At 34.0% G+C, this 24,456-nt stretch overlaps 5 protein-coding genes and 1 non-coding gene across 6 annotated transcripts; 3 read left to right on the forward strand and 3 right to left on the reverse strand.

Moving 5' to 3' along the window:
* Positions 1–3,790: 3,790 nt before the first annotated feature.
* LOC125369746 (secreted RxLR effector protein 161-like) lies at positions 3,791–4,552 on the reverse strand. The gene is made up of 2 exons (XM_048372658.1): positions 4,086–4,552; positions 3,791–4,016 (listed from the first exon to the last, which is right to left on the reverse strand). Exons 1-2 carry the CDS (start codon positions 4,550–4,552, stop codon positions 3,791–3,793), a joined length of 693 nt encoding a protein of 230 aa, XP_048228615.1.
* A 3,339-nt stretch (positions 4,553–7,891) lies between these two features.
* LOC8263509 (protein DEFECTIVE IN MERISTEM SILENCING 3) lies at positions 7,892–10,267 on the forward strand. Its single transcript, XM_015721867.2, has 5 exons — positions 7,892–7,915; positions 8,652–8,756; positions 9,056–9,294; positions 9,664–9,855; positions 9,919–10,267. Exons 1-5 carry the CDS (start codon positions 7,892–7,894, stop codon positions 10,196–10,198), a joined length of 840 nt encoding a protein of 279 aa, XP_015577353.2. The 3' UTR covers positions 10,199–10,267.
* A 2,349-nt stretch (positions 10,268–12,616) lies between these two features.
* On the reverse strand, positions 12,617–16,406 carry LOC107261594. Its single transcript, XM_015721861.3, has 4 exons — positions 15,756–16,406; positions 15,176–15,281; positions 14,408–14,498; positions 12,617–14,098 (listed from the first exon to the last, which is right to left on the reverse strand). Exons 1-4 carry the CDS (start codon positions 16,077–16,079, stop codon positions 12,991–12,993), a joined length of 1,629 nt encoding a protein of 542 aa, XP_015577347.1. The 5' UTR covers positions 16,080–16,406; the 3' UTR covers positions 12,617–12,990.
* TRNAQ-CUG lies at positions 16,243–16,314 on the reverse strand. The gene has a single exon. It is a non-coding gene; the product is annotated as a tRNA-Gln (tRNA).
* Positions 16,407–16,543: 137 nt separating the features above from the next.
* Positions 16,544–18,745, forward strand: LOC8282130 (cytochrome P450 703A2). Its single transcript, XM_002523288.3, has 2 exons — positions 16,544–17,550; positions 17,892–18,745. Exons 1-2 carry the CDS (start codon positions 16,642–16,644, stop codon positions 18,528–18,530), a joined length of 1,548 nt encoding a protein of 515 aa, XP_002523334.2. The 5' UTR covers positions 16,544–16,641; the 3' UTR covers positions 18,531–18,745.
* A 1,510-nt stretch (positions 18,746–20,255) lies between these two features.
* LOC8263511 (cyclic pyranopterin monophosphate synthase) lies at positions 20,256–22,897 on the forward strand. Its single transcript, XM_015721873.3, is given in 5 exon segments — positions 20,256–20,404; positions 21,650–21,781; positions 22,006–22,315; positions 22,318–22,407; positions 22,410–22,897. Coding segments are annotated over 4 exon segments (801 nt in total). The 5' UTR covers positions 20,256–20,404; positions 21,650–21,679; the 3' UTR covers positions 22,709–22,897.
* The last annotated feature ends 1,559 nt before the right edge of the window (positions 22,898–24,456 follow it).

The following is a 24,456-nucleotide window of genomic DNA, read 5'->3' on the forward strand; positions in this document are numbered from 1 at the left end:
TTTATCATTCTTTGACTTCTTTTGGATCTAATGCACATAAACAGACGCATAAGGTGAGTGTTGGAACCAATTCACATCCAAATTCCATAGAATCAATCTTAAAAATGGCATTTAGATGTGTGTATTTTACGCACATCAAATAACCCCACACTTAGCTCATTGCTTGTCCTCAAGCAATCAAAAGTAAAATAAGGAAAAATAGTATGTATACTAGATTACTAGTATCAATATACTATGTGACATATTAATATATATATAACTTATATTTTTTATAGAGTATAAAGTATATTATAATATTATAGTTATTTTTAATATGTATTATTTTTTGTATTTCGATAATAATTGCTTCAATTATATAAATGATAAATATAAAATAGTTTTTTTATAGAGTATATGTATTATTTTTTTTAATATGTATTATTTATATTATATAAATAATTATTTATAAATATATGTAAAAAATTCGGTTCTATTTGGTCCGGATCGACAAGACGGATCGGTTCGGTACTGCCATGACGGTTTTACTAAAGAGCCAGTACCATACCGTAATAGTAAAAAAAATCGGATCGGTACAATTTGGTTATAAAAACTTTCGGTTTTTTTCGGTACGGTTATTCGGTTCGGGCGGAAATCACCGAGATCCATGCTCAGCCCTAGGTATAGTGTTCAGCAAACTGAATAAATTCACTCGTTAGTGGCTGCTATAATTCCATTTAAGGGACATGTTTTAAACTATTGTTTTACATTTAGCTTCAAAAGTAACTTATCATTGATTTTCTTTCTTCTTCTTCTTCTTCTTCTTCTTTTCTTTTTTATCTCTTTGAAATAAGGGAACGATAATCTTATTTGTATAATCCTAAGACATTTTTGTTCCCTTATGGATTGATAACATATAAGCCATAATAGGTTTAGATGGCAGTGTTTAAAATGGTTAAGGCTGGATTTTTTATTTATTTAACTCATGAAAAATTAGATTATGAATTACACAATATAATGTAAGAAGCCCCTATCCGTCATCATAATAATTTATTAGTATGAATAGCATAAGAAAAGATTCAAATTTAAAACTAATTTTCTTTTAAATAAATGAAAATACTAATAAAACCACCCCTAATTATTGAGAAATCTAATTGTTATTTGAGTGAAGATATATTTTCAAAATTTAGCCACCTTTCTATTTTCTTTCCTTTTATTATTCTTCACCAAAATTATTATTTTTACCGTGGTTGAACATCTTCTAAGTCCACGATGATTTCTTATTAGGAATGGTAATAGGTAGGATGCCCGCCCATTTAAGAACATCCGACCGAAACCGATTAAAATACACATATCTGAACCCGTTCCAAATCTATTGAGAAGATTCTCTTTATTCCTCGAACTTGTCCCAAGCCTGGATAAAATATTCGAATACTATTAAATATATTTATGAATATTTAAATGAGTAACGAATACTCTATCCGTTTTTATCAGATAATTAAATGGGTACGTATTTACCGAATCCATTTATAATAATTAAATTATAAAATATATTAATATAAATTAATATAAATAAAAAAATATAAAATATAAACTAATCAAATTTAAGTATTCAATATATTAATATAATTCAAACATATATTTAGTAAAATTTAAAATAATTTTCTAAATGATAAAAATATAATATAATATAATAATTTTAATACAATCGGGTTCGGGTAATGGGTACCCACGGATTCAAATGCACACCCGATACATATAATAAAATTAAATTTCAAATATGTCCCAAGCCCATTTATTATTACCTAAATTCGTCTTATTAGGATTCGGTTGGGTCGGGTATCCAAGAATACCCGCCCGACTGCCATCCCTATTCTTTATTCTTTTTATTTATATTATTATATTTTGATTATTAAATACAACTTTTTCATATTTTTCTATATTATTATTATTATTATTATTATGATTTTTTTATTTTATGGGATTTTTTCTTTTTATGGAGATTTTAATTCCTTTTGTGAAAATTTTGATTATAGCCTTTATAAAATTTGAATCTTTCTTTATGGATGCATTTATAGAATTCAATGATTAATAATGAAATTTCTTCATTGATGTTCTAGCAATCAAACTTATTTAAGGATCAAATAATCAATTTGTGGTTTAAAATAACCATTGAGTGGAGTATGTAGAATGCCAAATTACAAAATAGAAAATCTCTATCAATGCGATTAAAAGATATAAATATAATTTTTTTTATATCTTTTAGTTATTGACGTAAAAGTTAATCTATATCTCAATTAGAATAAAGTTTTAAATTTGTAATATGTTTTAAAAAATAAAAAATTTAAACGATAAACAACTGAAATTTGAACAAGTGAGAAGTCTAATATTAACACCCATTCTCTTATATAAACATTAAAATTCTAATTAAATACACTAATTCGTATATAAGTTAAAACTTATATAAACATTAATTTTTTTTTTCACTGAAGCAGTCATTAATTGTATATTTTTTATTTTATAATTTAAATTAAAATAATTAATTTTCTGAAAAGAATTAAAAATTAGCCTCTTTTCACAATTTATAAATATTTAATTGCCAAAAAAATCATAAACTTTACATTAGTTATAAATCTAGTATTAAAATTTTAATTTTAACATACTATATTTTAATATTAATTTTAATTTTAGTATTTAAAATTATCTGTCAAATCTACTGGTTTAACATGAATTCCCACTATAATAAAAAGAACTAAATCAATATTAGAATTATTGATTCGTTCTATTACTAAAATATTATCATTTAAATATATAAATTAACTTTTTTATTTTATTTTATAGTTTCATTAATCTTATATATTTAAATGATAATATGTTAATAGTAAGAGTGCTAATCCAATTTTTTCTTTATTAGAGTTTATTTTACGTTAATAAATTTTATTGATAATTCTATCGGAAGTTAAAATTTAAATTAATATTACATTTTGATGTTAAAATTAAAAATTTAAATAATTTATATAAATTTAATAATGAATGTAAAGTATATAATTTTTTTTGACAATGAAGCCATTTAGAAAGGATGCCAAAAATAATGGTGTTTGATTGTAATGCTTGGCAGGTGAGTCCTCCAAGTTTGTTAATTTCTGCTTTGTCATTTGACATTTCTAATTAACGAAGTCATCATCATGTCTACTAAGAAAAAGACCAAAAAACTGCATACATATATCAATTTATAATTAAGCTATAGAATTTCGGCCCAAAAATAGGCTCGTCATTTACCGACAGCAAATAGCTTGCGCGTGGGCGTGGAACTCGTACCAACAAGAAGTGGGACCCTTTTAACCAAGGGCCCACCCGGACCCACTCTTGGGATGCCGTAAAATTTAAGCAACTAGCGCGTCCCGGTTTCCACAGAGGAAAGCTTTTGGATTAGCAAAAAATATTGTTTTTAACAGAAGCCAATAATCTGTTGAAATTGCAGATAGCGAGAGGGAGGCTGCTTTCTTTATCTTTTATATATATATATATATATATATATATATATATATATATATATATATATGATGTTAACTTGGTTTTTGACAAAAAAGAGAAAATGATAATCTTATAAGAGAGTAAAAATAAGAAATAACAGAAAAATGCAAATTCTAATCAATGTTTTAAGCCCAGTGACGTGGTCTAGTTTGACTAGGAAACAACTTAATCTTAAAGAAAAAGAATTATTCAGCTAACTAAATAACAGAACATACTAAAATATCTAATACTAGTTTAATTAACTCCAACATCCTCCCCATAAACTGAACATGGTTGCAGTTCAGTTTACACTTGAAGCGGCACAGACACCCAGAAGACTTCGAAACTTAATGAACAAATCTAGCTTCAATGGCTTGGTCATTATGTCTGCAACTTGTTCTTGTGCTCCACAATGAACCAACTTCACAACTCCATCCTTAGTTAATTCATGAAGAAAATGAAACCGAACATCTATATATTTGCTTCGACCATGTAGTACAGGATTTTTTGAGAGTGCACCAGCTGAACTATTATCACAGAAAATCGTTGTACCACCACTTTAAACATAATAAAAACTCTGCAAAATTCTCTTCAACCAAACTGCTTGGCAAGCACAAGCAGCTGCCGCAACAAACTCAGCTTCAGTGGTAGATAAAGTGACTATTGGTTGTTTCTTTGAAGACCAAGAAACCACCCCTGAATTCAGCAGAAAAACAAAACCTGATGTACTCCTTCTATCATCAGAATCGCCAGCGTAATCACTATCAGTAAATGCAATCAGCTCTGCATCTCCTCCCCTTTTATAAAATATGCCAAATTCAGATGTTCCTTTTATATATCTTAACACCCTTTTAGCAACTTGAAAATGAAGTTCAGTTGGCTGCTCCATATATCTGCTTAAAAGACTCACGACAAACATGATATTAGGCCGGGTGGCAGCTAAATACATTAAGCTGCCAATTAATTGCTTATAACGGCTACTATCTACTCTTGCTCCATTTTCATCCCTTGTGAGTCTGAAATCTCGAACAATTGGATTTTGGACTGGATTACAATTATCCATATTACACCTTGCTAAAACCTCCTGGGCATACCTCTTTTGGCAAATGAAAATTCCATCTATACTCTATAGTACTTCTATACCAAGGAAATACCTTATTTTTCCAAGGTCTGTCATGTCAAACTCACGCATCATAGAACTTTTAAGTTCAATGAACATTTCCTCATCATTTCCAGTAAAAATTAAATCATCAACATAAAGACAAGCAATCGGAATTTTACCTCATTCTCTAACTTTAGTGAATAAGGTATGCTCATAAGGACATCGCTGAAAACCTTCCTTACTAAAATATGACTCTATTCGACTATACCAGGCTCGAGGTGCCTGTTTCAGTCCGTATAAATCCTTTTTTAACTTGTAAACCTTCTGTTTAGCACCATTTTTCTCATACCCAGGTGGCTGCTCAATAAAAACCGCTTCGCCAAGTTCTCCATGCAGGAACGCAGACTTAACATCCAACTGATAAATTTTCCACCGCTTCTGAGCAGCTAAAGAGATCACTAATCGAATTGTTTCCAAGCGTGCTACAGGGGCAAAGACTTCAGTGTAGTCTACACCATGTTTTTGGGTGTAACCCTTTGCAACCAGATGTGCTTTGTATTTCTCTACTTCACCATTTTCACTGAGCTTCGTTTTATATACCCATTTGACACCAAGCTTCTTTACACCAGTAGAAAGATCTGTCAATTCCCAAGTTCATTCTTCTCTATAGCTTCAATCTCAGTATCCATTGTTGCTCTCCATTTCTCATCAATTTGTGCTGCTTCGAAGGAAATTGGATCATTTGCTGCAAACATGACCCAATTTGATGTCTCTTCTTCTTCATCTGATAAACCTTCTCTGCTGACATAATCTCTCATCCAAGCTGGTTGTCGTGTGATTTGAGGCTGCAAATGTTGAGCTGCGAGATCTTCACTTGAGTTGGAAGAATGTTCTTCATTTGAGCTATCACTTACTCTTTCCTCATTATCATCATTCTCACTAGCTTCCACTTTACTTTCATTTCCATTTGCTGCATTTGCACCATCATCTCCCCAATCTAAGTCAACTAGAACAGCTTCTTTATGACTTTTTTCCCAGTCCCAACTTTTGTCTTCTTCAAACACCACATCTCTACTTACTATGATCTTTTCAGAGATAGGATCATATAGTCTGAATGCTTTTGACTCCTCGCTAACTCCAAGAAAAACACATCTTCTGCTCTTATCGTCAAGCTTCGTTCTTTTACAATCAGGAATGTGAGCATGAGCTACACACCCAAAAACTTTAAAGTATGCTACCGATGGCTTGAGTCCGCTCCATGCTTCTTCTGGGCACTTGTTTTTCACGGCAAGTGTTGGACTTCTATTAAGGATATGAATTGTCCAATTGACAGCTTCTGGCCAAAATATTTTGGGAACTTTCTTTTCTGAAATCATGCTTCGAACCATATTCATGATCGTCCTATTTTTGCGCTCAGCTACACCATTTTGTTGGGGAGAGTAGGCAGCTGTTAGTTGTCTTCGAATGCCATTCTCACTGCAAAAATTAGTGAAATCGAGCGAAGTGAACTCCCCCCCACAGTATGTTCGAAGACCTTTAATGGCTAAGCCACTCTCCTTTTCAACTCGATTCTTAAATTGTTTGAAAGTAACAAAAGCATCTGATTTTACAACCAAAAAATAAACCCAAAATTTTCGACTAAAATCATCAATGAAAATGATCAGATACCTTTTGTTGCTGTTGGATATGGTACTGATTGGTCCACATATATTGGCATGCACCAATTCAAGAATTTGTGAAGCTCTCCATGTACTTTGTCGAGGGAAAGAATTTCTTTGTTGTTTCCCCACCAAGCAGTCTTCACATATTCTTGATGAAGTGTCGAAGTATGGAAGCCCTCTCACCATCCCTTTTTGTTAAAGAAGTCTCAATCCATTGAAACTTAGATGCCCATATCTACAATGCCACATTCGAGCTGGGTCATCCATGAAGGAGTTGAGACATTTCTCCTCTTTTATCTGTGTCACAACAGATAACTTAAACATCCGATTCGACGACATCGCGATCTCCATAATTAGCCCTTTATCTGGATGAAAAATTTTGCACTCCTTTTTTTATGAGAACTTCAAGTCCTTTCTCAGCTAGTTGACCAATGCTCAATAGTCAATTTTTTAATCCTGGAACATAGAACACACTAGTAATGATTTGCACATAACCATTTACTAATATGGGTACAGTACCTTTGCCTTTCACATCCATACTTGAATTGTCTCCCAATTACACTTTCTCCTTGAAATTGTCATCAAGGTAGGAGAAAAGTTCATTCTTTCCACACATATGGTTGCTGCAGCCAGAATCTAAAAACCAAAACTCCTCGTTGTTGCTATTATTGTCACTCACATATGCCATCAGCAACATTTCTTCATTACTTTCTACATAGTTTGCTTTCTCATCAGATTCCTTGCTAGGACATTCATACTGAAAATGGCCAAGTTTGTGACAATGATAACATTCAACAGTGGATCTGTCAATGCTACGCCTGCCTCCACCTCTTCCTCGGCCGCGCATTCCTTCTCGACCTCTTCCCCTTCCTCTCGAAGATTCTCCAAAAGTAACCTTCAGTGCTTGCTCTTCCATAACCTGAGATTTCATTCGCTGTTCATGCACTAGAAGACTGCTTTGTAACTCATCAATAGTGATAACATCCAAGTTTTTTGACTTTTCAATAGAGCATACAACATAGTTGAACTTGGGTGTCATGGATCATAGAATCTTCTCAATGACATCTATATCCTCTATCTTTGCCTTATTGATTCTCAGCTTGTTGACGATTGTGAGAGTACGAGCAAAGTACTCATTTACAGTCTCCCCTTCATTCATGCTAAGCAGCTCGTATTCCTTTTGTAGTGCTTGACATTGTGCTCGTTGTACCCATGTAGTGCCTTGATATTTTCGCTTCAAGGAATCCCAAATACCTTTTGCTTTTTCTTTGTTCAAGATTGTTTCCAGAATTGATCTATCAATGACCTGAAATAGATAATTCTTTGCTTTCATATCTTTCAATCTTGCATCTTCAAAAATTTTCTTTTGTGCTTCATTGAGTTGCTCTCCTTCTGCTACAGCAGGAACTCCATTCTCTATTACTGACCAATATTCCTTTGATCTCATGAAATTCTCCATGAGCATACACCAGTGATCGTAGTGCCCATCGAATTTCAAAATCGCTGCTTGTACTAATCCACTCTCGGTTGTCATATTCTCAATATTAATGTAGGAGATTGCTGCTCCTATGATGATCAGACCTTTGTGATTGGCTCTGATACCAGATGTTAACTTGTTTTTTGAAAAAAAAAAGAGAAGATGATAGTCTTACAAGAGATAACAGTAAAAATAAGAAATAACAGAAAAATGCAAATTCTAATCCACGTTTTAAGCCTAGTGACGTGGTCTAGTTTGACTAGGAAACAACTTAATCCTAAAGAAAATGGATTATTCAGCTAACTAAATAACAGAACATACTAAAATATCTAACACTAATTTAATTAACTCCAACAGCTTCAACCCCACAACAACGTTATATAATTCTTCTTCGCTCTTCGTCACTTTTATTAGACTTTTGCCATTGTAAATGGTTTTTATTTGCTTCTTTTTATTTTTAGGGTTCTAGTCTCATTAACGTATTGGAATTCAATTCAAGGGTTCTCTTTTTCTTTTTCGTTTCTTTTCTTTTTTTCAGCAAAAAAAACTTAATTGTTTGTTAACTTTAATTATTTGTTAACATTTTAATTTAAAATATTTTTAACTTTTAAAATAAATTCCCCATATTTGCTCGGATCGGCCGCCGAAGCCATATTGGTTCCAAAAAAAGAGGCGTAGCCCCGTCTTCAATTCAAGAAATAAATAAAATAATATTAAGAGTAGTGGTATTTTACAGTCGCGGGTTAAGGCATTCAAATAGTAATCTAATATCAACAGCATAGCAAGAATTTAAGCAATCAAGTTGCTTGTTAATTTTTAGTCTGTTTTATCCAAATGCTGAATTTCTGATTCAGCACTCTGCTACATTAGTTTGAGCAGTAGTCCTCTGGCAAGCATTTACTGATTGGTTAATTTATTGTAGGATGAAGCTGAGAGACTGAGGAAAGATAAGAAACGACATGAAGACAACTTGAAATTTTTACAATCAGAGGCTAGCCGTTTGGATAAATCTATTCTTGATTTACAGGGTATGCCCTTTTTTCCCTTTACCTTAATTCTAGACATCAATGCTTTATAGGAATGACAGTGGGGCAAATTTTTTAGTTGCAATTTTGTTAATTGTAAGTAACTTTATTAATTATCAAGAATGACATCTTTATGTCGATGGTTAAATAAATACTATAGGTTAATAATTCAGGAAGGAATAAATGTATACCTTTAAACATAAACAAACTATTGAGGTTGAATACCAAGAATTACCATAACTTCTTCAATTTGAATGTATATTTTCATAGATATTATCACTTGTCACTGACATAGATTTTTGTGATACTTGGGAAGTATCGTTCCACAAATGCACTTAAGGCAGTGACAACCAAGAATGGTGCTTTTCACAGTGAGGAAGAAACTGCAGATGAAATATTGAAGCAAGAGATAACGGCAGCTGCCATTGTCTACCAACTGAAAACTCGTCATGCAGTTCAGGCATCAAGTTTGCCATTGACCAAAGATGTGCTAGGTAAAGTGGCTACTCTTGCCAGTGTTGATGGTGATAATCTTAATTGGTCAGTCTTTTTTCTTTTCTTTTTAATTATTTTGTCATCTTATTAGAAGAGGAACCTCTTCATTTGGCCATTGAGTATTGTCTGTCATAAGGTCTTGGTGGATTCTTGCAGTGCCTTTCTTCTTTGGTTTTTCTGTTTGGAAGTAGCAAATACATACCATCAGACATTCTTTAAAGCCGTATCACATCTTGGATCTGCTGAATTACGATGAATTGAAATGTGTAATCTGCAGATCTATGCATATACTGTAGCAGGGCCGTATGCAATGTTTTCCAGATACCTTGATTTGGTTATTTCCATGAACTAAAAACTACGAGTTGCAAACCTTCAATTTTCATTATATATTTTCTTAATATACCATAAAACCAGGTTTCTCTCAGAATACTTGGGACTGGAGACAATGCTGGCTATAGTCTGTAGAACGGTTGAAGGTGTAAAGTTATTAGAGAAATATGATGAAGAAGGCAAAGTAAACAGCAGCACTGGTCTACATGGCCTTGCAGCTTCCATGGGAAGGAAAATCAATGGCCGATTTCTTGTGATTTGCCTGGAAGACTTGAGGCAAGAGACCCACTTATAATCTTTATTTATGTACTCAATCCATGTATAGTTGCCTGTTAACAGGCCGTCTGCTAGTGGTTTTATAGCTGATGATCCACATAAGAAGCTTGATCTTATAAAGCCAAAGTTACCAAATGGCATGTGCCCTACTGGCTTTCTAGATTTTGAGATGAACATGACCAATTTGGACAGGGAGAATTCAATTTGCCTCACTGCCAATGGATATGGTCTTAGAGAGACACTATTCTATACCCTTTTCTCTGAGTCTTTAGATGGTGGGATAATCAAGAGAAACGGTGTCTTTGCTCTTGGCAATGTAAGTCCAAAATTGAGTAGCTGTTAAGTTATTTCCCACTGATATAAAAAAAATTTATATACTTTTCTTTCAAAAGTATATGGACTTGCATTTCAAGTTTTTCTTTTTATGCTCTTTTATCTTGTTTTATTGATGTGCTCTGTTATTATTTTTCTTTGATTATTTTTAACTATCCATTCCATCTTCTTCTAGGAAAGAAGTAGAGGTGAAATTCCCAGTAATTTCCAGAGGATCTAAGTTTCCTGAGAGCTACACTCAAATTGAAGGTAGGATTAGGATTAGGGCTGAGCACGGATCGGTCCAATTCGGTTATTTATAAATCACCAGTACCATACCAAATCTCGGTTATTTTAAAATTGAAGGTACCAGTACCGTACCAAATATAAAAGGATCAAATACCGTATTGTACCAATTTTACGGTTCAATACAGTTCGGTTCGGTGCTATTTTCGGTTCTAAAAGATTTAAAAAATATAACTTTAATCTCATCTTTAATAAAATGCATTTAGAGAAAATATGATTACCAACCTAAAAAAAGTAGCATGAAAATCTAAATTAAAATTGCAATCACATTCTTAAACAACCTGTTTCGCAATTCAGTCACTTGCAAATACAATAATTCATTCAATATTCAAATACAAACCATTAAAATATATATTACTGCAAACATAAAAATATTTTACAGATAGCAATCACTAAAATAAATAAATTTACAAACTTTATGTAGCACTAAAATATATGTCCAAAATTAGCAAAGGAATATTATTACCTCCCCTCAAAATTAGCACTCCACATTTAATCTTGGTATAAGGGACTCACCAATCTCAGGATCTTGAATAATTCCTACAATAAAAGTAAAAAATTACGTCAATAAGACTTAACAGCATCAACAACAAACAAATATATGTAAGAAGTAAAGAAATTTTACCTGACTCTATGCTTTCAATATCATCTATTGATTCTTTTAGTTGGATAGGTTTATTTGAATTTCTAAGCCAATATTGACAACAAATGAAGACCTCCGCTGTTGTAGGAAGTAAAGAACTTCTATATTGTTAAAAGATGTTTTAACAATTTTTTCTCAAGTTTTGTTTGATCATTTTCAAAAAAGAATTAAATTTATAAATATAATTTAATCTATTTTTTTATATTTTAATATTAATTTATAATATTTTAAGAGTTAATAAATTAATTATTTTTAAATATTTAATTTTTTAAGTTTTATTAGTATAATAATATAAAAATTATTTTTAAAATATTTATTTCTTAATTTTAATATTTATATAAATTAATAATTTTAGTATAATTAATATTATTATTCTTAAAATAAAAATATTATATAATTAAAAATTAATTTATTAATAAATATAGTGTAAATAATATTATATTTATATAATAATATCTTTTATAATTTTTACTAATTTATACAATTTTTTATTAAATTAAGTAATTTTTTAATTAACTTGTCTAAAATTTCTAGATAGTAAATAAATTTTAAATCTAGTATTATTGTATGTATACTAAATTACTAGTATCAATATACTATGTGACATATTAATATATATAACTTATATTTTTTATAGAGTATAAAGTATATTATAATATTATAGTTATTTTTAATATGTATTATTTTTTTTATTTCCGATAACAATTGCTTGAATTATATAAATGATAAATATAAAATAATTTTTTATAAAGTATATGTATTATTTTTTTTAATATATGTATTTTTTATATAATATAAATAATTATTTATAAATATATGTAAAAAATTCGGTTCTACGGTTTGGTCCGGATCAGTACAAGACGGATCGGTTCTGGTACGGTTACAGTACGGTTTTTACTAAAGAACCGGTACCATACCGTAACAGTAAAAAAATTCGGATCGGTTCAATTCGGTTATAAAAATTTTCGATTTTTCGGTTTTCCCAGACAATTTATTCATTCGGAAATCACCGGGATCCATGCTCGGCCCTAGTTAGGATGCTGAAATAAGAACAACTTAATATTGCTGATGATATGTGAAGAGAACAGTCATTGTTAGACAAGACTAAGGCCACTTCTAATGAACAAAAGTTGGATATAGTTTACAGAAAAGTTGGCCCACACCTTCATCTTTTGGATGACGGGATTTCTTTGTGATCCTAATTTTGGCTTTGTAAATCATACTGATGCCGGGCTACTTTGTGGAGGTTGTTAAAATTTGTAGCCCTAATGTACACGGCTGGCAAGTGGCAACTCCTTCTGGTGATTCTTGACGCTACAGTCTTAACTTTCAACAGTTTCTTTACTGATGTCCTGTCCAGGCGGCGGACCATGAATACTGCTACTGTTTTTTGTAAAGATTTTCTTTTCTTGGTTTAGAAAAAATGGAATTATCAATATAATTATAAAATCACTTAAATGATTAAATCAGTGGCTATATTGCTCTTCGGCTGCGATTATATTACTGAATTCAACTTATGGATTAGATAGAGCTCATATATACATCGCTGCATAAGTAAAAAGGAAAAAGCCAAGGCCTGCATTCGTCCAAGCAGGGTACTAAAAGAAAATCAACGGTTAGAAGGGTCACTGGCTAGAGCAATAGTACAGCTGAAGTTTGTAATACCATACAATGATAATCCTGTGAAAATCTTGCCACCAACTCTAATATGCTACAGTTAGTCATTTGCTCTTTCAGGAATTGGGCTGAAGACAACTCAACTATTTTTACAGTCTAATGCAGAACTCCTCAAAGGAATAGCCCTCAAGACCTTAATCCAGTGTCCTACATTTCCCTGCTTCTACCATTAACTACGTCAAATGGCCGCTCAACCCTCAGTTTTCTGTCTTTGTTTCTGCAACAGCATTTTCCGTAACTGCAGTTGTAGATGGATTCTCCTTGTCTAACTTCTTATCACGACAATGCTTAGAAATATGACCCTTCTTCCCGCAAAAGTAGCAGACCAACACCTTGTTATCTGGCTCTGTTTCTCGTCTCTTCCCATTCAATCCTGGCTTCTTCTTATCTTTAACCCTTGGTCCCAGATTTTTGGCATTATCAAAGCATGCAGAACTTGGAGGTTCCACTTGCTTGCCTTGGTTGCGTGACTCTTCCTCCATTCTTACACGATCCATCAATATCCCAAAAGGCAGATACTCCTCACACATTAACTTCATGCAAACGTCCTTCCATGATGGGGGAAGCTTGGATATGATGGTACTGACATGGAATTTCTCATCAAAAAATATCTCAGCAGCGACAATAGAATCCGCAATACTATTAAGTTCTTGAATTTGCTCAAGGATTGGTTTTTCATCTACTATCTGAAATTCAATGTATTTTCTGACTAGAGATCTCTTTTGCCCAAACTCCTCATATAGATAAACTAATTTTAGCTCTTCCCATAGTTCTTTAGCACTCTTAGTCTTCTTGGAATAGTGATTGTAAAGAGCATCAGATAGACAAACCAAAATGTTGCGCCGACATATATAGTCATCATTAAACCACTTCTGCTCAGCAGCTTTAGCTTGATCAACTTCTTCAGCAGTCACATCTGGTCTTCTAGCAACACTAGGGCATGGATCAGTAAGCACATATGCAATATTTAATTGCTTTAAAAATAATTCCATTACAGGTGCCCAGCACTGATAATTTTTCCCATCAAAACGGTTGATCTCAACAGGAACAATTCCATGAATTGTAGAAATAATTACTGAATCAGAGACATGTCTATTAAGTTCATGAGAAGTAGTCGTCGGCAAGGATTTAGAGACCTGTCCATTAAGGTCATGAGGTGTAGAAGCGTCAATCAAATTAGAGACTTGTCCATTGAGTTTGTTATGTGAGGCAGTCGCCAAATTGGAAATTTTCCCATTAAGTTCACAAGGAGTAGAAGCAGTCATCATAGAGATTTGTTTATCTGTTTCACCTTGAGGGTTGGACCTGCAGTACATTGAATGTATTCTCTATGTTAATAATTCATTCAGTAGTGTGCTTCTGAGTGAAGATGTAATATTTGAAGAAACCAGCCAAGGTGTGCGACAGCCTATATTAGAATATAAATTAAAAAACTTGCTCCATTCATCGGGGTGATGATTTATAGTTACAACTTACAATAACCTGAAAATCCTAATTGCATGCAATTGAGCAGTTTCCCCTTTCACATGAACTATATTTGTGCTTTATGTTATTTATATCAACTTCAAAGATGTCAAATCAGAGCAGATTACACATATAGAACAATACTCTCACCTCAGCTTTGATTGCATCTTCGTTATGGCTTCCTCTATCAAAGGGACACTCTTCCTGAATGACAGCCATTGTTCAGCTGGCAAATTTATTCCTGAAAATACAGCAGCAGCAACCAAAGAGTTCAGGATCATGCAGATTACTAGAAGAACAAAAGTAAGAGTTAAAGAGTAGAGAAGGATATATCTTTCCAACATCTACAACAGATACAAGAAGCAGGCTAATCCCTGAACATCACACATAAAAGTGGAGGGCCTTGCTAGAGCAGAAACATGGTCCCAAAAATGGAACTTTGCATAACCAGAGTAAGATCCTAGGATTTCATGCTGCATTGGTGACTATGCCCCTCTGAGAGTGTCTATTTGTGCATGAGTGAGCGAGAATAAAATGACATTAAGATTAATAAAAGATAATGTCAGCAACAGCATTATGGAAACTAAAGTATTAGAGATGTCATTAACAATCTTAATGCACCATTACACCTTTTTTTGTATAAAAAAGCACTATCAGACAAACTTCCCAACTAAGAGTAGATCTACAAAGTCTACTTATCTGGAACATTATAACAACCTAAAGACATTAAACGCACAAAATGCTAATAGAATGATTTTAGGTGAAGAAAGATCTCAGCCTTTTCTTCTCTACAACTGGTGTCATGTCATCAATGTAGTTGCTGAAATATGACTATGCGCTTAGCAAATATCGAACTCAGGGCAACAGATTTCTGACTGCCAAACTAATGAGAAAAGATAGGAGTGTACATTTGGTCACCTTTGTTTGAAGGAAGCTGCCTTCCATCTTTATAATAAAATTCCCTGATTGATACGAAAGATTTGCCCACAAAATCATGAATCACCACGTTCCTTCTATTTGATAGCTAAATCAAAATGAACAGAATGCATGAGAGACTGAAGAGGAAAAGAATAAAAGAGTAAATTTGAATCACTTCCTCGAATCAGCATGCTTGAACACCCTCTGACAATACATCAACAAGTAGACATATTTGTGCTTCTTATTATAGTTACATTCATAAACTACATCTTGTAAAACTAAATACAGTACTTGAAACAGAAGGCTTCTATCTTTACCCTTTGCAATTCTCTTACATCAGAACCAAATGAAAATATAAATCAATATTTGGATGAGAAAGTCCACAAAAGACGAGCAATTAAAGCACTGTTCTGTTTCTCTATAAGTTGAAGGTTGAACTATGTCATTGTTATCAACTTTATTTTGTTTAGCTCATTTCCACAGAGTTATTAGTAAAGATTAATCTTTAATTACAGTCTCATGATCTTAAATAACAAAATCATATAGGGTTATTATAAGTAGGGGAATTAGGCTTTCTAACCTTGCAAATGACTAGATTTCCTTCGCTATCAAATTCCTTCTTGGATATTGCTTTCTGTTGTTCATGCACCAGTACTTGTGCTTCTTGTTGAAAATTGGGATCAGTATCTTTACCCTCTTCTCCAGCTACTACTTCCATCGTAGAGAGCAAAAAGGACTCAACAATACCTCTTATAAATCTCTTACATTGAAAATTATTGAGGTCGATACCGAGTCGCTCAGAGGCCATAACTCGGACCTTGAACTCAGTCATCTCTTCCATGTCAGCCATCTTTAGTATTTCAAGCACTGAATGTTCGATTTTCTGTTGAATTTCGGGTTCCATTAGGAAAAAAGAAGAGAGATAATGCGAGCAAAAAGTTTGTTTTGGGTCTTAATTCTCATTGAATTAGGGATTGAATCCCGCCTATACACCAAATTCATAAGTTTTGTAAAGATTAACAAAGAAAAATTTGTTTATTACTCTCGGGATAAAAAAAAAAATTTATAGGTTCCACCGAGATTTGAACTCGGGTTACTGGATTCAGAGTCCAATGTCCTGACCACTAGACCATGGAACCATTTGATGATGGTACGTCCACTAAATATTACTGAAAAAGTCACACGAATGCTATGTTTTGTCGTAGGACATCATGACATGCACAGCATGCCTAACCAGCTATCTACTCCATGGCTGGTGGGCTATACTATCTACTCACACTAACTAAATGATCTCCACCACAAACTAAAATATATCAATTTAACTTCTGGGTATAAAGATTGTGGACTATTTGTTCTCCTATAATCAGTGTTTTTGTTCTATATAAAAAAAAAAAACTTTGAACCCAATAGTCTTTCTTTTTTCTCCTATCAGATCTCTTCTTGAGTCGAATAAATCAGAACCCTTCATGGATTTTCTCAACTTCTCTTTGATCCTTCTTTTTGTAGCTCTCATCACCAATCTCCTCCAGTGGCCGATGCAAAAATATAAAAGGCTTCCTCCAGGCCCACAAAGGTGGCCTATAGTCGGCAACCTTCTCCAGTTGGGCCATCTACCTCACAGAGACTTAGCCTCCCTATGCAACAAATATGGGCCTCTAGTCTACCTCCGGCTTGGCAGCGTTGACGCAATCACCACCAATGATCCCGAAATCATACGTGAAATACTCCTCCGCCAAGATGATGTCTTCGCCTCCCGTCCACGGACCCTCGCCGCCGTGCATCTTGCTTACGGGTGTGGGGACGTGGCGTTGGCCCCAGTAGGCCCAAATTGGAAGCGAATGAGAAGAATCTGTATGGAACAACTGCTGACAACAAAGAGGCTCGAGTCATTTGCAAAGCATCGTGCTGAGGAAGCCCAACATCTGATACGAGACGTTTGGACCCAGGCCCGAACGGGCAAGGCAGTGAACTTGAGGGAGGTACTGGGGGCATTTTCAATGAACAATGTGACCAGAATGTTACTAGGAAAGCAATACTTTGGAGCTGAATCCGCGGGTCCCCAAGAGGCTTTGGAGTTCATGCACGTAACCCATGAATTGTTTAGGCTTTTGGGCGTGATTTATTTGGGTGATTATTTGCCATTCTGGAGGTGGATTGATCCTTATGGGTGTGAGAAGAAAATGAGGGAAGTAGAGAAGAGAGTGGATGATTTTCACTCTACAATTATTGAACAACACAAGAAAGCCAGAAAAATGAAAGGGGAAAAAGAGAGTGTTGAAGAAGGTGAAATGGATTTTGTTGATGTTTTATTATCATTACCAGGGTTGGATGGACAAGAGCACATGGATGATGTAGAGATAAAAGCCTTGATTCAGGTTCTCTCTCAAATTTTCATTGTCACCTTCTTTTCTTTTTAATTTAAATATATTAATTAGATGAATTCTATAGTGCAATGACTTTTAATACATTACGTGTTTATGAAAAACTATAAAATTTAAATCTAATTTATATAATTTTTTTTTTTCAAGAATTTACATAAACAATATTTTAATATGTGATATTAAAATATTTTTTAAATAAATTTTTTCATAAGCTTTAAAAATATATATTTTTAAGTAAATACATAAAAATATTATAAATTAGGGTACCGTATAATTCACATGTTAATTAATGTTCCATTACAAAATATGTTTGATTTTAGTTCTCAATGTGTTAGGATATGATAGCTGCGGCAACAGATACTTCAGCTGTGACCAACGAATGGGCAATGGCAGAGGTGATCAGGCATCCACGTGTCCTTCAGAAAATACAAGAGGAGCTTGATTCTGTGATAGGTCCCAATAGAATGGTGACGGAGTCAGACTTGGTCCACCTCAACTACCTACGCTGCGTCGTACGTGAAACATTTCGGATGCACCCAGCTGGACCCTTTCTGATCCCACATGAATCCCTACATGCTACCACAATCAACGGCTATTATATCCCTGCCAAAACCCGTATATTCATCAACACTCATGGGCTGGGCCGAAACACTAAGGTGTGGACTGATGTGGAGGAGTTTCGGCCCGAGAGACATTGGCTTGACGATGGCAGCCGAGTAGAGATAAGCCATGGAGCCGATTTCAAAATATTGCCTTTCAGTGCAGGGAAGAGGAAGTGCCCTGGGGCACCACTCGGAGTGACTTTGGTGCTCATGGCTCTGGCTCGCCTCTTTCATGCTTTTGATTGGTCTCCACCAGATGGGCTGAGATATGAAGATATCGATACAAATGAAGTTTATGGCATGACTATGCCGAAAGCTAAGCCCTTATTTGCAGTGGCTACCCCACGTCTCGCCCCACATATGTATAATTGATTCAAGGCTGCCTCCCTGCTTTTCGTGAAAATAAAAACAACTAAAGAATCAGGAAGAAGAGGGTGACTACAGTTGTAATTGATCGTATGGAATAATTAAATAATGTTATAGACTATAACATAAGGAATTTCTGCAGCTAATGTAAGAGCTTCAAAAATGATGAGATTATCAGTTAAAATATAAATATATACTTAACGAACGAAGTTTTAAACGTTTCAGCTCATCTCACAGCTTGTGATTACATAGCTAAAGCTTCAGGCAGCAGCAAGAGGAGAAGATGCTTTTATAGTCTAGCAGAGAGAGGCCATCCACCAGAGATCCCAAATGATTCTTGCAAAGAATAGCAATACTAACCTTGTCCACACAGACTACTATTGAAGGCTGCATCAGAGTTGAACTTTAACACACCAGATTGAGGAGATTTGCCATTTACTGACGAAAGTAGAAGCTGAAGATTCATGTATCTTTTAAGTGGAATATTAATCGAAAGCTACATGAAATTTGTCTCTATTAAATGTAATATAATCGTTCATTTTCTTTATCAGAAGAGAAATTCATTAATAAAGGGTTTGGACCAAACAATACAAGAGGTGAAAGAAATAAAAGTGCGCAAAAATACGCTAATAAACAGTCCAAGGCCTACAAGCATTTGAAGAGGACCCAAGAAGACCTAATAAACCAAGATTTCCTAAATCCACCATGCATATAGACAAACTGACAAACGGAAATAGATTCACCGCCGGGTACGACTAGAGGAATCTTAACAAGGCACTCCCAAAGCTAAAGGAAAAACAAGACTCTTGAAGTTTCTCCCTTTGGTGGATAAACGGCATCGTCGCCAATAATCTGAGACAAGATTGGTCATATCGCGGGCCGACTCCAGGCTAATCTGAAGCATGATGAACTGAGAAACCCCCTTAAAGCTATGACTAAACCCTTCCACAAACATAGCCTCATTACATGAGGAGAACCAACGGACGTTTGCCGCACCAGTAAGGGCTAAACCCAGTTGCAATCACAACAAAACAGCAAAACCAATCAAGGAGAAGCATAAGAGAAACAAAAAAGAGCAAAAGATAAAATAAGCCACAATATAAATAGAGAGAACCTTGATGACTCCCCTATTTCTTTCCCTAATTTGAACAATTCTAAAACCCCCTACTTAGTCCTTTCTCATGGACTCAAATCTGGTGACTGTCAACATTAGCTCCTACAAGCAGCCGTCAGCGTTTGATGAGATGAAAGACGAGAACGAAATGACTGATATGGAGATGATGTTCTTGTTGTTGGACGGAAAAGAAATATAGTGCACTTATGACTCTGAATTCTTTGTTTTTAATTGTATTATCATTGATGTTTTTGGTTATCGATTTTTTACTTTTGCATATAATTCTTTTAAATAAATGTAAAAATGATTATATTGGTGGTGGTACATGGGTTGATGGATGGTTATGGTGCCGTGAAAGTCAAATAGGTGAAGCTATAAATGTTACAAGAAATCATAGAAAAGAAATAAGAAAATATTTTTTTTAATATTTTTATTTATGATTTACTCTCTTTTATTAGAGAGTGACCTACATGCATATTAGAAAAATTAAAATTAAGGGATGATTTGGCCCTAAAACAAAAGTTGTGTGGCCTATTTGTTGAAAAACTTGCAATTTGATTTATTTGGTCCATATATACAAGTTTGGGGGGGGATATTTGTCCGTTAAATTTCAGTCAAACTCCAAACTTTTACGGCGTACCTCACAGGTTTGTTTTATATTGTCTTCCCTCTTTCCTATGAGAAGCTAGGTCCTATTAGCTAGCAGAACACAATTGTTTTCTCATTAAAGCCTAAACTTGGGCATCACTTGCGGCTGCTCTATCAAGCAAGTGATTATTGAAGAAGTAGATTTTAATCTTCTTCCTTTATCATTAGCGTTCTCGAAAACATTTCATGAATTTGATTCTTGTTAACCGTTGCAGTAACAAACATCTTAATTTGCTGCATCATCGAATTTGTTTCATTTTTAATCTAAGTGTTATTTTACTGAAAGGATTAAGCTTTTAGATGGATATGATATCAGTAGTTTTCAGAGAAAAAAATAAAGGTAGAAGGTGATGTAATTTTTAAATAAAGAATTGAAGGTTCATTATTAAGATTCTCAGTTAGTTTGCTGACTAAACTTGTATCAAAATGTGAAATCAGCTGAAAAATTGAAATCATAGATACTTGGGTAGGAGTAGATATTGTAGAAACTTAAAATTCAGTAGAGTTCAAGAATCTTTGTTGATGCAGTTTTCTCATGTTTGAAACCAGTAAGCAATTTTGTGGAAAGAGAACATCTCTGTGCTTTGTTGCAATACCACAATGGCTTTGGTTGTAATCTGTGGCCAGCCCTGCAGTGGGAAGTCCTCGGCTGCAGTTTGCTTAGCTGAAGCACTCAAAGAATTAGATTTTAAATTAACCACTAGGATCACTAATGAAGCTTCCTTCCATCTTGATCATAACCAGAGTTAGGCCAATACTGCCTGCCGGGAAAAACTTAAGACGAGTACTGAGATCTGAAGTTGATAGATCTGTATGGAGAGACGGTATAATCATAGTAGATTCTTTGAATAGTATCAAGGGGTATAGGTATGAGTTTGGTGTTTGGCTAGAGAATCATGGTGGGACTTAAGGGAGTCGAATCAACCTGCAATACCTAGGCCAAATCCAAAGTTTACAACCCTCAAGAATTTGTTAGATTTACTCTTTCGGTATAAGACAATTAAGCAGTTGCGACCTCAGAATCCACAATTTACATTCCATTCCTCAAAGGTGCAAAAGGAAGACTTAACTGTTCCTTTCGCTTGCTGCTGTACTTTTACATTGTTTGCTAGCTTTTTTGTAGTAAGTTTGGTTGCTCACTTAGCGATCACCACATATTGGTTAAAATGCCTGAGCAAGACTCTCCCACTATTTGACTCACCTGCTTTGTCTTACCTGGAATGGCTTAAAACACAATGCAGCAACTGCACTTGTGATTTATGTTCATTGGAGCTTTCATCTCATTTTCTTGCATCTTGTTTCTTTTCTTTTTCCACTAATACTACTTTAAACTTAAGTGTAATACTTTCCCCTCAATTCCTAGCCAGAGGGCACATTTTGGATTTTTTCTGCCATGTTTCTTAGACGAGCTGCTGTCACATTGCCTTACTCAAGAAGCATCTTTTCTGCTAAAAGTACTCATGATCTTGCAAGTGCTATCACTGAGATGAATAAGGTAATATTATCTGAGTCGTGAACAAGAGCCAGTTTCTTGTTTACTGAATAACAAAAGCGAGATCAATTCCTTTTTATTACTTGTTTTTAGTTGTCTTTCTTAATTCTAACTTCTTGAATATATTAGAATAGAAACTAGCAAATTTCATTCAAAAAAATCAGTTATCCACTTCTATTTTATTTTAATTTTGTTCTCACATGCTCCTAATCCTTGTTCTATTCTAGGAAATGGAATTTGTATTTGGAGAACCACCTTCTGGTGGTGGTTTTTCCGGTTCACTTAATAATGATCATATGCTACAAGAACCAAAATTCAGTCCTATTGACAATATTTTGGCTCAAGACTCCCAGTCTATATCTGATTCTATGAATCAAAATGCACTTGAGCTGACACATGTTGACAGTTCAGGAGAAGCCCAAATGGTGGATGTGTCTCCCAAAGAAAATAGTAAGAGAACTGCTAATGCTACTTGCAAGGTATTACTGGGAAAGAAGGTCTTCAATATGGTTTTAGCCAACCAAATGGCAAAAGGAGATTTCTTACTGTGGCCAAAATAGCTGGCATAAATGGAGCGAAGCACACTAGCAGCCTCATCCCACTTTGTCATAATATCATTCTAAGTCGTGTATGCTGGATCTAATGCTGAATCCAGACAATTACAGTACGGAAATTGAAGGCGAGTCTTCATCTACTGGGAAAACTGGTGTTGAAATGGAAGCATTGATTGCCGTCTCCATTGCGGGCCTAACAGTGTATGATATGTGCAAGGCTGCTTCTAAGGAAATGCAGATAACAGATGTAAGGCTTGAGCGTAAAACTGGTGGGAAGAGTGGGGACTGGCATCGAAACACAACCATACCAATGCATACATCAACCAAAAATGATAGAGAGTCTGATCAAGTATTGCAGGGAGGATTAAAGAAGTAATGGCTTCTTTCAGAGAAGAGTAAAATGCAAGTGCAGCAAAATGAAGTGGAGGTTATCATATTTACACAAAATATTGCAAGGTCTCCTTTTCTATATTTCATGAATTTAATGGTTGAATGAAATATTTACCATCAAATAATTACTTTGATCTCCTTATCATATATTTATCATCAACTATTTGAAGGTTCTCATTTTTCTCTTAATTTGTTCTAAAACTAACTTAAGTTAAACGGTAACATTCTATGAATCTATACCTAATGGACCGTAGAAGAATCTAAGTCACTTTGAAACTAGTTTAAAAATCTGACATGGAAAAGGAGGCCAATGCTACCGTAGCAAGCCATTGCTTATCAACATTCAGTTAAATGGTACATATTTTTAAATTCCCTTATTCATTACATATTAATATTTTGTAACTGTGATCTGTAAAATTGTTTTCTTGTGGATTGTGTGGTAATCTTAACATGATTGTTTTTCTTCATTTTGATGATTCAGATGAGAAGATATTTAATTGATGGTTTTCAACTCCTTGTTTTAGTAGTTGCAGGTATTGATCATCTCTTCAGTGGCATTCTACCATGCAAGAAAGAGTGCATTTAGTAGTTGCAGGTTTGTGGTTCTATTTTGATAAGAGTAGTTTGTTTCGACCAAAAATAACAAAGTAGTTTCTTAGTAGGTTTGAGCATTTAATTCTGCCCCCGTTACTTTTATTTGGTCAATGGCAGGAGCATCAGTACAACAATGTCTTGTAGTAATGGGCTCTAGCCAGTAAATAGAAATCCAATTCCCTATAATTGTATAAGGAAAAGGTGCATTTTTGCCCCCCAGTGTTTTCTGTGAGGCGCACGTTGGCATTTAAACTAATTTTTGGTGCAATTAGGCACAAAATTATTATTTATGACCTAGCAAATTAAGTGGGTCTCACAGGGACACCTCATCTTCTCCTCCATCTAAACTCTCTTGCTTTCTTTTGATCATGGGGAAAGGGGGAAGTGGGGCTTGAACACGAGCTTCCCACTCAAGGTCCACAAAGCTCTTCCATTAGGCCAAAGGCCTAGTGGTCTTTCTGTTTGTTCTTTTCAAAAGAACATTTCTTTTCCTTCATTGTCATTGAAAATTATTGAAAGAAAAGAGTCCTTTTACTGGCAAAAAAATGAGAAAAGAAACAATTGCAATCTGAACATGATGAAGAAGACGATTGCTAATCACAACTGTAAGACAGCCACTGCAATGAAATAGGGATAGCGAATCATACCTTAATAAACTCGTGAATTGACGTATTAACAGACTCATAAGCTAACTCATGAAATATAATATTAAAAATTTAATATCTAATTTGTAATTTCTAAACTCTTACTTATAATATAGGTTTCATTTAAATTTATTTGCTAGAATAAAATTATAAATTTAATAAATATTTATATATTTTAGAATATATTATTTCAATAAGTTAATGGTATATATATATATATTAACAGTTTAAAGGTCAATTTGCCCCATCAACTTATAGTCAATGACCAATTTATTCAGATTTAAATTTTTAGTCAATTTCACCTACCAACTTAGTAAAAGCAGCCAATTTAATTCAAATTTTCACAAAATTAAGATATTGGATTCCACACATCATCCAAAGCAAGTAAAACTCCAATTAAAGGACCCAATCAATAAGTAATATTCAATTTAGTCCTTAAAATTTTATATTAAGTATTAAACTTAATTAAAATAAAATTATATAATAATTTAAATTA

The sequence above is a fragment of the Ricinus communis genome, chromosome 1 (assembly GCF_019578655.1).
Source record: "Ricinus communis isolate WT05 ecotype wild-type chromosome 1, ASM1957865v1, whole genome shotgun sequence".
NCBI lineage: Eukaryota > Viridiplantae > Streptophyta > Magnoliopsida > Malpighiales > Euphorbiaceae > Ricinus > Ricinus communis.